Source organism: Pelodiscus sinensis, chromosome 2, assembly GCF_052426305.1.
Source record: "Pelodiscus sinensis isolate ZL-2025 chromosome 2, ASM5242630v1, whole genome shotgun sequence".
NCBI lineage: Eukaryota > Metazoa > Chordata > Testudines > Trionychidae > Pelodiscus > Pelodiscus sinensis.
In genome coordinates, this window is record NC_143053.1 from 240,239,380 (window position 1) to 240,253,587 (window position 14,208).

The 14,208-nt window shown below is 40.6% G+C and overlaps 1 protein-coding gene across 5 annotated transcripts in view; it reads left to right on the forward strand.

The window, feature by feature from the left end:
• Positions 1-14,208, forward strand: part of DIP2C (DIP2 acetate--CoA ligase C (putative)) — a 524,374-nt gene that overhangs the window by 406,651 nt on the left and 103,515 nt on the right. For all 5 annotated transcript variants that reach the window (XM_089776776.1, XM_006111894.4, XM_006111897.4 and 2 more), the window contains 5 exons: positions 197-261; positions 5,094-5,187; positions 5,337-5,456; positions 6,211-6,325; positions 12,698-12,837. In XM_089776776.1, the coding sequence (XP_089632902.1) occupies positions 197-261; positions 5,094-5,187; positions 5,337-5,456; positions 6,211-6,325; positions 12,698-12,837 (534 nt within the window). The remainder of the gene's footprint in view (positions 1-196; positions 262-5,093; positions 5,188-5,336; positions 5,457-6,210; positions 6,326-12,697; positions 12,838-14,208) is intronic.

Genomic DNA, 14,208 nt, shown 5'->3' on the forward strand with positions numbered 1-14,208 from the left:
TGCCAAGACATTTTTATGGCATTTTTAATTTCTTTTTGCCAAGACAAATCCTGTTCTGGAGAGTTACTCTGAAAGTTATGCTTTGAGGTCTTCAGTGATGTTCTGCCAATATTTACTCTGTTTCCTTCCTGTACATGGCTTTGCTTTGAGTTCATGCCATACTCAGAAAAATAAGCCTTTTTTTTTTATTCAATAGCTGAAACAATTGTGAATGTACTAGATTTCAAGAAGGATGTTGGCTTATGGCATGGGATTCTTACGGTAAGTAACTTTTTCAGTTATGTGAATATTTGAAAAAGAACTTGTCTAATAAGTTTATCATCATCAGACATTGGGATGTCTTAAGGTATCTTCTAACTCTGTCTTGCTTAAGAACATAAGAACGCTCATACCGGGTCAGACCAAAAGTCCATTTAGCCCTGAATCCTGTCATCCGACAATGGACAATTGCCAGATGCTACAGAGGAAGTGAACAAAACAGGTAATCATCAAGTGATCCCTCTCCTGTCATCCATTTCCAGTCCCTGACAAACAGAGGCGAGAGACACCATTCCTATCCATTCTGGCTAATAAATGTTGATGGACCTCCATGAATTTATCTAGTTCTTTTTTGAACCTTGTTAAAATCCTGGTCTTCACAACATCTGCTACAAGGAGTTCCACAGGTTGACTATGTGCTGCATGAAGAAAAACTTCCTTTTGATTGTTTTAAACCTGCTACCTATTAATTTCATTTGGTGACCCCTAGTTCTTATGTTATGGAAACAAGTAAATAACTTCTCCTTATTCACTTTCTCCATATCTGTCATGATTTTATAGACCTCTGTCATATCCCCCCTTAGTTTCTTCTTTTCTAAGATGAAAACTCCCAGTCTTTTCAATCTCTTGCAGACCTGTTCCAAACCCCTAATAATTTTTGTTGCCCTTCTCTGAAACTTCTCCAATGCCAATATTTCGTTTTTGAGATGAGGCAACCACATCTGTACGCAGTATTCATGATGTGGGCATACCATGGAGCTATATAGAGGCAATAAGATATCCTTTGTCTTATTCTTTATCCCCTTTTTAATTATTCCTAACATTCTGTTTGCTTTTTTGACTGCCACTGCACATTGAGTGGATGTTTTCAGAGAACTATCCACAATGACTCCAAGAGCACTCTCTTGAGTGGTTATAGCTAAATTAATCCCCATCATTTTGTATGTATAGCTGGGATTTTTTTTCCAATGTGCATCACTTTGCATTTATCAACATTAAAATGCATTTGCCATTTTATTGCCCAATCATCTAGTTTTGTGAGATCCTTCTGAAGCTCTTCATAGTCTGCTTTGTTCTTAACTATCTTGAGCAGTTTCGTATCACCTGCAAATGTTGCCACCTCACTGTTTACCCCTTTCTACAGATCATTTATAAACAGATTAAATAGGATGGGTCCTAGTACAGATCCTTGGGGAAAACCACTAGTTACCTCTCTCCATTCTGAAAACTAACCATTTATTCCTACCCTTTGTTTCCTGTCTTTTAACCAGTTATCAGTCCACAAAAGGACCTTCCCTCTTATCCCATGACAACTAAATGTTAGACTTACTGGTCTGTAATTGCCACAATCACCTCTAGAGCCCTTTTTAAATAATGACGTCACATTAGCTATCTTCTCATCATTAGATATGTAGCCTGCAAATCTACATACTTTCCTATCTTATCCCTTTTACTATATTTTAGTAATGCTAGTAATGCAAGGCCTGCAGGACTTAGCCTGTATGAGTTGGCTTTAGCAATGGTGTAGTGTGATAAGTAAGGGTTAATATCTTTTTAGAAATTAAACTAAATATCCTTAATATCTCTTTAGAAATTATGAAAGGCTTTGTGGCAAAATTTTCAGTTGGGTCAGAACACAGATAGGGTAAGATATGTGACTCAGCACCTTGTGAGACCTAAAATATGTCCAAAACTGCAAGAGCCAACCAAACTGACATTCTGATCAGGGAAACAGAAGGCCTTCCGCTTTTACTACGTCAGAGAATAGGTCCAAGGGGGGCATCGAATGATCTTATTCATGCCTATTCAAATGATGTGCCAATATCACCATCCAATCAAATATGTGTATCCACAAAATCTCAGGGTTTGGAAATCTGTTGATGGCCATTAGAGGTTGGGAGTTAATGATGCAAAGAGGCTGTCACTATCTGTGCCTCCCCTCAGGTTTACAACAGTGTCATCATCAGATTTAAAGGCGAAGCCTCCCACCAGTGTCACCTCTCCCCCCTTATCCTTCTTCCCGTGTTCCAGTCTTTACTTATGCTCAGTCTCGACAGTATCAATCTGGTTTGCTGGATTAACCCCGTCAGCAGGGCATCCGCCCTCTAGGTGTCACCCGACAGAAGGGAGAGAGGACCTGGGCCAGCCCTCATTCCGGGTCCCGACCCAGGACCCTAAGGACAGGGATGCAACTCCCTGTCTGGTTGGTGGGGCAGCCACCGTAACTCACCAACCCTCGAGCAGCCCCTCAGCTCCAACGCTCAATCCTGGGTTGTGTCCCTCGGTTAGCCAGTCCCCAGGCAACCCTACAGCCTCTCCTCGCTCTGGCTCCTCTGCCTGAAGGCTTCTCCTCCTATTCTAGTCGCACTCACGACGTCCACTTCCGCTTCTCCCCCCCCCCCCCCGGGCCCTTCTGGCCTCCTTTTATGCTCCCCGCTCCCCTCATGCATAGGCCCTGCCCCCTTTCTGATGTTCCCCTGATGTCAGTGCATGACTCTGCACTGCTCTTCGGAGCAGCATCAGAGCAAGCGGCGCATGGTGGCCAAGAAGCTGTTCCTGCCCTGAGAAAAGCCTCGGTGGTGCAGTCTGCAGTCAATTTGGTGGGTCTTCACTAGACCCACTAAATCGACCACCAGTGGACAATCTCAGATCCTCAATCCCTGCTATAGTGTAAATATAGCGTAATGGGGAGGGGGATATGAGAGAGGTCTATACAATTGTGAATGGTATGGAGAAATTGAATAAGGAAGGGTTCTTGGCCCCTTCCTATAACAAAAGAACCAGGGGTACACAATGAAATTAATAGGCAGCAAACTTACAACAAGCAAATGGAAGTAACACTCCACACAATGCATAGTCAGCCTATGGAACTCATTTCCAGATGATGTTGTGAAGATCAAAATTATAATGAGTTAAGAAAAGTTTTAGACAAGTTCATGGAGGATAGGTCCATGAGTGGCTTTTAGCCAAGGTGGTCAGGGAGCTTGCGCTGGGTGTCCTGAGCCATTGAATACCAGAAGCTGGGAATGGATGACAGGGGCAGGTCACTCAATAATTGCCCTGTTTTGTTCATTCCCTTGGAAGCACCTTGCAATGGCCACTGTTGAACAGCACAGTATTGGGCTATATGGGCCTTTGGTCTCACCTGTGATGGCCAGACTTGAATTACTTACCTTGCAACAGTTGTGCTTCAATACGTTGAAAAGGCTGTCTGTTTACCTCTTGAATATCTTCCAAAGTAAAAACCAGGAAGTTCACTGATGTGGAAGAAAACATCTTTTTTTAAAATTATTATTATGATTATTTATTAAAAACAGTTTCCAACATACCCTTGAAGACTGTTGCAGCAGAAGTTTAGGGAAATCCTGTTCAACTGATCTTAGTGGAGAGTGTGTTTAACTTTGAGTCCATATCTGAAAATTTCAAACTGAAAAAGCTGATGTGTTATGATTCCAGTGGAATCCAGCATACCTTCCCTGCCTCCTGTTGTTCTGTGTCCATTAGTGCCAAAGGGCAATTATAATTATGGCTTGAGGCAGAATGGGATACCAGACTTTATGTCCATAAGTAGTTAATTTAACACTGTTAACTTTATTACATATGCTGAAAGTAAGCACCCAACAAAATTTTCTAATCACCTGTTTTACTGTTGTTCTTCATATGATCTTAACTTGCTGCCTGACTGATCTGTGAATGCTTTTCCTCTGTTAACAGTTGCTGAAAAGGGAAATACAGGTTGAATCTCTCTAGTCCAGCACCTTCAGGACCTGACCAGTGCGGAACCAGAGAATTTGCCGAACCATGGGAGGTCAATACTGTCCAGCAGCATTACCAACACTTTCACTGTTTATTGGGCTCTCAAGACATTCAGGGGTAAACGAGAGCTAAATAACAGCACAGAATCAGAACTAGTGGCTGTGAACAACTTTATGGGACGTTGGCCATACTCATGATAAGTGGACATCTGGCTAACTAAAATTGTGCCAGACCGCAGATGTTGCTGGACCTAAAAGTGCTGGACTAGAGAAGTTCAACATGTATCATCTTTGGCTCCAGTTACTTACATGAGTAATCCCATTGAGAGATTGACTGGTGTTCTGATCTGGGGATCCTTGTATTGGGTTTCCCAAAAAATGTACCATGTTGAACCATTACTTCAATATAGCGATATTATGTGACAAATAACTTACAGAAAGAAACATTTTAAAACACAAACATCAACTTGCTGCCATTGGATGTACTGAATTTCTTATTTATATACTCTACAACTTTTTAGAATCTCACCAAGGATGTACTGGGGTTGGTCTAGCCAATAAAAGGGCCAAGAGGCCCTTAATTTTTTTTTTTTTTAAGAGTAAGCAAAATTTTGCTTATTTTAAGTATTATCACTTCCTACTTTTGTGCACTGCTAAACTAATATTTTTGCTATAATGTGGCCTTTCAGGTCTCATCTTTGTATTATCAAGCTTTTCTAGGTTTTAATAGTTGCATATGTCTTTGAGTCAGGGCAATTTCTGTGAACTAAGGGTTAGCAGAATTGGGCCCTAAAATTCACTTCTGAAGCAAAGACACAGCTGTCAGTCACTCAGCTTTTATCAATTAAAGCATGCATTGGGCCACATTCCATATTGCTGTTGCATAAACTTACATGAAGAAGAATGGAGACAAGTGAACATCCTTTTTAAAAGTTACATTACAATTTTCAGCCTTTTTTTTTTTTAAGGATTTGTTATTGGTTTAAACCAGAGTCCCTAATTATGTACTCATAACTTGATTCATTACTAAATATATGCTGTTTGGGGACAAATCCCTTGTTTAATTTATTTTGATTTCAGAGTGTCATGAACATGATGCATGTTATCAGTATCCCATATTCCTTAATGAAAGTGAATCCACTATCATGGATACAGAAAGTCTGCCAATACAAAGGTAAGGATCACAACTGTATAAAAGTATTTTTGAAAAATAAAATTTAGAAAAGTAAGTTGTTGCTATTGAGCCTATTTAGCTGTAATTTACTCATTGCCACAAAATAACTTGTACACATGACATTAGTAATCTGTTGACTTTTATTTTAGCAAAAGTCGCTTGTGTAAAATCCAGGGACATGCACTGGGCATTAGTGGCACATCGAGATCAAAGAGATATCAACCTTTCCTCGTTGCGTATGCTAATAGTGGCCGATGGTGCAAATCCTTGTAAGTGATGCTTGTATAATAAAACAAAATATATGATACTTATTTTCTGTCTTATGTTTTAAGTTTCAGTCTTCAGTCACATTAGCCAAAAATGTTTAACAAAAGTATAAGGTTTATCTACTGCAAACTACACAACATTTATGGAAACAGTAATTAATTTTGGATTTTTTTAAAATGTATTTTTCCTTAGCTAATCCTGAAGCAAACTTGATATTCTGCATAACGTAAGTCGCAGTAAATCCAGTTTTGTTTAACATGACAGAAATATATAAAGACTGAAATAAATTATCTTTAAGATGTAGAAAGAAGCAGAAGGTTTGCTTCTGAGTAACAAAGACTTTTTTTTGGAGGGAGGGGATATTTGCATTATTGTAGACAACTGCATCTGGATCATTTCATGAAAATTAATAAGAACTTTCTCCATGTTATTTTTACAATATAGTGATATAGATCTTCTGCTTATCTATTGTAACTTGCTTTGAGTTCCTAGAGTAAATCCTTCCTTAATGTTCCTTTTGTTAAACATGTTGTATGTGTGCTTTACATCTTAAATCCCTGTGTAGTGGCTCTTCTACCCACAAATAATGTAACTATTTATGCTGGAAAGCTAATCTTTAATACATCCTATGTAGCTGAGCTCTACCAGATATGGTGTTTTCCAGATATAATCTAGATCCTTTTGTCCTGAAAATGTTTTGCATGTGAATTGCATTATTTCAGAAGTCAGGTTTTTTTTCTCTGATTTTCATTCTAGGGTCTATTTCTTCCTGTGATGCATTTCTCAATGTCTTCCAAAGTAAAGGCCTAAGACAGGAGGTCATTTGTCCTTGTGCCAGTTCACCAGAAGCTCTCACTGTGGCTATTCGAAGGTACTGTGTTACCTATGCAATGGCAGATTCAAGATTAAAAAAATGCAAAATTATGTTCAAGAAAGATTATGGATCTATAGTTAGCATTCACATTATCCATTTTGTATTCATCTTTGTACCAAATAGAACATGCAGTCCTATAGTGACATCCTAACTAGTTGTGGAGGGAAAGTACACTGTGGTCAAGTTCATAATATGATTTGAGTTTCCAATCAAACAGGCTAACATGCAAATGTGAACAGTATGAAAACCCTTGTAAAAATCCCACAGTAAAGCAGTGAATGAAGTAAAAAGAGGGAATCTTAACTAAATTGCAAGGGTGGGAAAATCATGCTTTAGAACTCAACAACCAATGTATTTCTGGAGAATTACAACAGGCTTCTGGTAGCTTTTGGCTCCATGGCTTTTTTTCTTAATGATTAGAGGAGCTCATGAATTTCATGGAAATGAGCTACCAGCACTATTGTGTCTGTGCTTGGAAATGGAATATATAAATTCGAGCAAACTGCCAAACCCTTCTATTTACTCATGATTGTAAGGAGGTAGTGGGCACTTATTCCATAATTGTGAAAACAGCAGGGCATTACTATGTTTGTGCCAGGGTGTCATAACCTTGATGAAAAGTGGAAATCATGAAGTATAGGTGTATCATCCTAGATGGTCAGTTCAAATGCATTTCTAAAATCCAGATTTCTAGAGCCATCTTTCAGTGTATAGCCTCATGAAGCATCTGATTTAATTAAGTTTTGTAATTATGTTAAGTAAAAGATAATCTGCAAAATGTAAAATATAATTCCCGTTAAGGAATATTTCACCTGGTTTTTTAAGTGCAGTTACGTGGATTACTTCAGGAAGAAAGAAAAGATACCAGGAATGTGTTTAACTTGGACACAAGTCTCTTAACAAGCCTAGGAATTATCCAGTAATCATTTATGCAGTCCAGGTCAACCTTCTGTTTGTAATCCATGTCACCATGGGGTGGGCTGTTATCAACACATTTCTCTTTTAACCTTAGTCCTAGAATTGTTGCTGGGACCTCCCTGCCTTTTTCTTGATCAAGAACATTGGGCTGGCCTCTTGCAGCCCAGACTCTATTACCCTGAAATCTGTTGGCCACCTTCAGACTATGTCTACACTACAGTTTTTTCGGAAAAACAGCCTTTTTTTCTGAAAAAACTTTACTTATGTCCATACTGCATTCTTTCGACAAAAAATTGAAAGAAAAGAGGGGTTTTTCCAACATTGGTAAACCTCTTTCTATGAGGAAGAAGCCTTTTTCCGAAGGAGTTCTTTCGAAAAAAGGCGTGTGTGGACCGGGAAGAGGGAGTTCTTTCGAAAGAAGAGGAGAGAGGGAAAAGCACAGGTGCCCTGGTGGCCACTCCATCCATAGTAATCGCTGCTTAAATGTGAGATAGCGTCCATACAGTGTGGACGCTATCTTTCAAAAAAGCAGATAACTTCTTTGATGCGCTTTTGCTGCGTGGACACTGTCTTTTGGAAGAAGTTTTTTTGAACGATCTTTTCAGGAAAAGCTTCTTCTGAAAGAAACCTGCAGTCTAGACATAGCCTCAGTGATTACCTTCCCCCAATCCATATTCCAATTTTGATTTGTCAGGGAATCAGCCAAACTGAGATGTGAATACGTTAACACTTAACTTGCCCACCAGGTCCATAGGCTATGGAGAAGATAAAAATCTCTACCCAGGCTAATCAGGCAATAAGGGAAAACCATTTTCCCAGCCTAAAAAAAAGGCCACCTATATGATGCTCATTGCAAGATCCAGAAAAAGGATCCTACTCTAATCCCCAGGAGGTAGCACCATGGGTAACGGAAAGGATTTATGTGGGAGCTAATGGGCTTCTGCTACACTCATCTATCCATCCCATTAAACAAGCAGCTCCGCATTTCTCTTACTCATCTACAAGGAGCCCCACATGGAAGACAGGAAAAAGAGGGTAGGCATTCCCCGGTAGGGGCTAAAAGGTTTTCTTTTCCCTGCTGGCCCATACAGTACCTCCCTCAAATCTGAAGCTGCAGAATGGAGTCATTTTATCCAAAGTTTTAACCTTAATGTATAAAGGAAAGTCTGTCCTATCTAGCTTCAAAATTCCATGCTAAAATCCATTTTGAATTGTTAAGAATCCATTTTCATATTAAGTACTTTTGGTAGATTACCTAAAAAGTTTTAACAACAAACAAAATAGATAATATATGGAAAATATTTTTTAGTTTTAGAACTTTGTTCAGTAATTATGTAGCAGTCGTCTTGTTACAGTGAATGTTATCAAACTTACAAATGCTTGTGTATGGCCTGTAAATAGCAAGATAATACTTCCTGAACTCTGAAATTTAGTGTCTTTCACATTCCATTCAGTCATTCTCGACGGTAAAGTCATTATCACACAAATTCCACAGATTAGCATCTGAAGCATAAATTAGAAAGACTGGCTACAGATCCGTTGTATACAGTTTTCCTGTTAACACTACAACTGCAGTATACTTTTCTAAATCGTTAATTATAGATTTTCCTTGAGAGAAGACTAAGAAAAAAGCCATTCCTCTTGTAAAATGTCTGTATAATATAGAAAAAAGGCAATTACTACTAGATGAATTGTTGCTTTAACCAGAAACTCAAAGCATAATATAGTTGAAAGCTGCAAAAAAGTAATTTAATATGCAAAATCGTGGTCAAGGTGTTTTGTAAGACCACTTGATGGACTGCCTCCACCAGATGGCATCTGGCCTTGATACTGCCAGTAACTTAAATAAGTGCTGATTCCTTTAACCACACAAAGACTTCCATTGAAGTCAATGAATATAAGTCATAAACCATTTATGATCTTTTATACATGTTTCTGAAAAGGAGAAAACTCTATACTTCTGCTTACACAATCTTTTTAATCCAAGAGTCTCAAATATTTTACAGGTGCTACATGTTAAGGCTTCCTTAATTTGAATCTTGAAGTAGGCAGGTATTATTAGTCTTTTAGACATAGGGACTCTGCAGTACAGATACCTTTAGTGACATGGGCACTTTCATTTAGCCTATGGAAATAAAAACCCTATCTTGTTACCTCTGTTTCTTAGTGTCAAAATTTATCCTTCCTGTAATGAACCCTTAGAGACCTTCAAATTCTGTTCTTAGGGATAACTAGTAAGCAGATGGAGTTGTTAACTTTTAACCTAAAAAGATCTAAATGTCTTGGAAAAATACTACTTGAATTCACCTTTCTCCCTGGTGATTTTTCCCTGCAGTTGCTTAGTAGAGATACTCATGTTAGGGTTGCCCTGGTTTGGACTGCATAGGACTGCTGATAAGGCATATTCCTAAGGAGTCTGTGTATCTTGTAACTGCTCCCATTATTCATCCACCCAACCTTGGATTTGTTTAATAAAACAAGACAGACATATGCAAAAAGTCCCATGTTGGCTTTTGCTCTGTTAAATGTGGCACTATGAGGAAATATGTGAGCAAATTTAAGATGGAAACCAGTGAAAACAGGCATTTTATTTTCATGTTTAAGATCATGTGAGCAACATAATGTGCACTTGGGGATTGGGAATGAGAAAGTTGATCAATAATGTGGCTGAGTGCTCCTTTTAAATGATGAAAATGTTATTCATCATGGCTGCCTATTTACTAGCCTCAATTTGTTATGTTCTAATGCGTATTTGAGCCTGCCCAACACCTTCTTTGTTGACATTGTCATCTTAGAAATGCCTTATAATATCTATTAATTGAAATGTATTATATCAGTCACTTTGAGTCTTATGTGAACATGATTAGTGAAGGCTGATCTAAGGATTTCAAGCATAGCGGAGGAGACATGACATATAAAAAAACCCATGATTGGATAACACGAGCATTAGTTACAATGGAATACACAGCAAGAATGTAAACCCCCCCCAAGATGCATGTGGGCTCTTTCATTGATCTTGAAAATAGTTTGTCGGTCCACATTATATGTGAGCAATATCCCTAAACAACTCAGCATAGTAATACTCTATCTTACATTATGAAGTACAATTCTGTGTGAATGTCTTTCCAGTTTCACTCTGGCTATGTCTACATTGGCCCCTTCTCCGGAAGAGGGATGTTAATTTCCAACTTCAGAATAGGGAAGTCCATGGGGGATTTAAATATCCCCCGCGGGATTTAAATAAACATGGCCGCCGCTTTTTTTCCGGCTTGGGGAAAAGCCGGAAAAAAGCGTCTAGACTGGTGCGATCCTCCGGAATAAAGCCCTTTTCCGGAGGATCTTATTCAAAGTAGGAATAAGAGATACTCCGGAAAAGGGCTTTATTCCGGAGGATCGCACCAGTCTAGACGCTTTTTTCCGGCTTTTCCTCAAGCCGGAAAAAAGCAGCGGCCATGTTTATTTAAATCCCGTGGGGGATATTTAAATCCCCCGTGGACTTCCCTATTCTGAAGTTGGAAATTAACATGCCTCTTCCGGAGAAGGGGCCAATGTAGACATAGCCTCTGACTCAATTCAGTAATTTACTTGAGTCAATTTAGTTTGTTCGAGCTACATACTGTATATGCATAATTGTATTCACTAATGCAATTGTATTCACTAATACAACATTTGTACTGAAACAAACTGGCAAGGCATCTGAGTTGTAGAATAATATAGTATCTTAAGAGTGAATTTGACCAAACCTAGAAGTCACAAAGAAACTACCTTTCACAGTATCTTGAATTTCTTCTCCTGTAATGGTGAAAATGATAATGACTACACCTGATTGGTAAGAGTAATAAATTCGACAGTAATGCATTAGAGTAATTAAGTTATATGTGTTAAAACTGAAATGATAAACTTATTGCTGCATGTACTAAAAATTGGCATTGAATGTACAGGCAGTCCCCGGGTTACGTACAAGATAGGGACTGTAGGTTTGTTCTTAAGTTGAATCTGTATGTAAGTCAGAACTGGCGTCCAGATTCAGCCGCTGCTGAAACTGACCGCCAGTTCTGACTTACAAACAGAATCAACTTAAGAACCCCAAGCGTCCCCAAGTCAGCTGCTGCTGAAACTGATCAGCAGCTGATTCCAGGAAGCCCGGGGCAGAGCAACTCTGCCTCGGGCTTCCTGTAGTCAGTGCTGGTCAGTTTCAGCAGCAGCTAAATCAGGACGCCTGGGGCAGAGCAGCTGGGGTGCTGCTGGGTTGGACCAGTAGCGCCCAGAGCGGCGCTGCGGGACCAACCGGCAGCACCCCAGCTGCTCTGCCACAGGCGTCCGGAGAAAAGCCTAGTCTGCTGGGGGGGGGGGGGGGGCATACTAGCTGCGCCCCCCCAACCCCAGCAGACCAGGAAGACACGGGCGGCGGACCGAGACGCACCGCGGTCCCGCCGCCTGGGTCCTCCGTGGCTTTGCTCTCCGTCTCCCTGGTCTGCTGGAAAGCCGGCGGCGGAGGAGTCCAGGAGCGCCTGGGGTGCCCCGCTGCCCGAGACACCCCCCCCCCCCCGCAGCTTTGCAAAGCCGCGGGAAAGCCGGCGGCGGGGCAGCCCAGGCGCGCCTGGGGTGCCTCGCTGCCCGAGCCCCCCGGCGGCTTTGCTCTGCGTCTTCCTGGTCTGCAGACCAGGGAGACGCAGAGCAAAGCCCCAGAGTACACGGGCGGCAGGACCGCGAGGTACCGCAGTCCGTGTACTCTGGGGCAGCCCCGTTCGTAACTGCGGATCCGACATAAGTCGGATCCGCGTAAGTCGGGGACTGCCTGTATTTAAAAATGTAGTATCTTTTGTTCAGAAGGCTGATGCCTAACCATGTGGTTTAAAAAAAAAAATATCACAGCCTTGGTCTATGTCCGAACTGGGAATCAAGAATACTTCAGTTCTAATCCTAATTTTCTAACACTAACACATTATAATCCTGGTCACATCACTTAATCCTAAATTCTGAATTGACTATTGGGCTACCAAGAATTGAGGCATCACTAATCAGTTTTGAACATTTGGGCATTAATCTCTCTCCATTTCCCTATTTATAACGCTAAGTATGACGCTGCTGTCTCTCACTAGGCAACTAAGTGAATTAATGTGTGTTAAGCTCTTTGAAGATTAAAAATAATTACAGAAGGTGAGATCAGAGTTATACTTAAGACACTCTAGCAACATTCTTCTGAGTGGATGCTGACAGTGAAAGCTAGCATCTCTAGTTACCAGTGATATCGTGGGAGAAGGATCATGTCAAATATTATAAGGCAAACGAGGATGATGTGGAAAATAAATCAAAATTAAATCTAAGAAATGCTAATATTTAAGACAATATTGGGGTATATCTGCTACAACTCTGTTACATATGAGGAAAAGATAATATTTTGCCTGGTAAACCACACTGCCTATTCAAATTATTGATGTTTTGTTGCAGGCCAACAGACGATAGCAATCAGCCTCCAGGGAGGGGAGTTTTGTCCATGCATGGTCTCACCTATGGAGTAATTAGAGTGGATTCTGAAGAAAAGCTCTCTGTCCTGACTGTGCAAGATGTTGGCTTGGTGATGCCAGGAGGTAGGGATTGGAACAATTTTCTCTGACATATGTAATATATATAAAAAAATTTTTTAGAAACTTTGTGTGTCCATCCAGCCATGTGTGAGTCCGTTTGTTCAAAAACGCCTCTTAAATGGTAAGAGCTAGGACCACCAAATTTGGAATGAAACTTCCTCTTATCATACCTTTAAGCAAGATAAGGGTATGGTTGTACCAACACAATGGGATGAGCCTGGAATTTGATTGTCTCATGAAATGGAAAAGGGGGAGTCTGGTGAGAAGGACCGTTATATTTTGGAATGACCACAGAAGGGCAGCTAGGGATCAGAGGGTACATCTAGACTACAGGCTTTTGTCGACAGAGGCTTTTGTTGACAGACGCTGTCGACAAAGAGCGTCTAGACTACATCCATTTCTGTCGACAAAGCAAGCCACTTTGTTGACATGAGAGTGTAGACGCAAAGGACAGTGTAGATGCAATAACGCCTTCTGTCAACAGAACTCTGTCGACAAAAAGGCGGTATTCCTCGTAGAATGAGGTTTACCGCCGTCGACAAAACTGTGGAGTTCTGTCGATGTTATGTCGACAGAACTCGGCGGTAGTGTAGACGCAGGTATAGTTTTGTCAACAAAAGTCCACTTTTGTCGACAAAACCCTGTAGTGTAGACACATCCAGAGATAGGGACTGGGACAGCTATAACCCCATTGGGCCAGCAAGGGTGAAGAAAGGGACAGCTATCTATCATATATTGCAGAGAGTTTGTCTGTCTGCATGTCTGTTCCCCCGCTGGAGGACATTCATCTCTCACCGAGCTGGAACCATTGCACCTGCGGTGGCCATGGATAGGTGCTTCTCACTTGGCCCCATGCTGTTGTGGAGAAAGAGGGCTGGGGTTATCCTGTCTCCCCAGGGCAGCCTGCACACCGAACCCCTCATCCCCAACCCCACCCCAGAGCAATGATTTAAATGAAGGAAAACAAAACTTATTTGAATTAAGGACCCAGGCAACACCAGGTAAATCTTCTAGTTCTAGTATATACATTTTCTTCCCAGTAGTTACTGTGATCGCATGCTCAGCCACCATTCATTAGCCACAGATTGCGTTCATTTCAAGTGTCCTCGCAACACCTGATTCTTCTCCATTGTCCTCATGAGGGCATGTTCAGCAGTAATTCATTATGCCTGAAATGCTCAGAATAAAATATAATTTGGAATCCTATATGCAGAAGCTAGATCACAGGTATCCATAGAAACAAGTGTGACCCAGACCAGACCAAGGTATTTTAGGTTATTTTTCTAATCTACTGTAAATGTAAACTAAACTGCTTGCTGCAGACTTGCAGAATATTTCCTCAAGCCCCTACATTCATTATAAAAAGAGATGTAT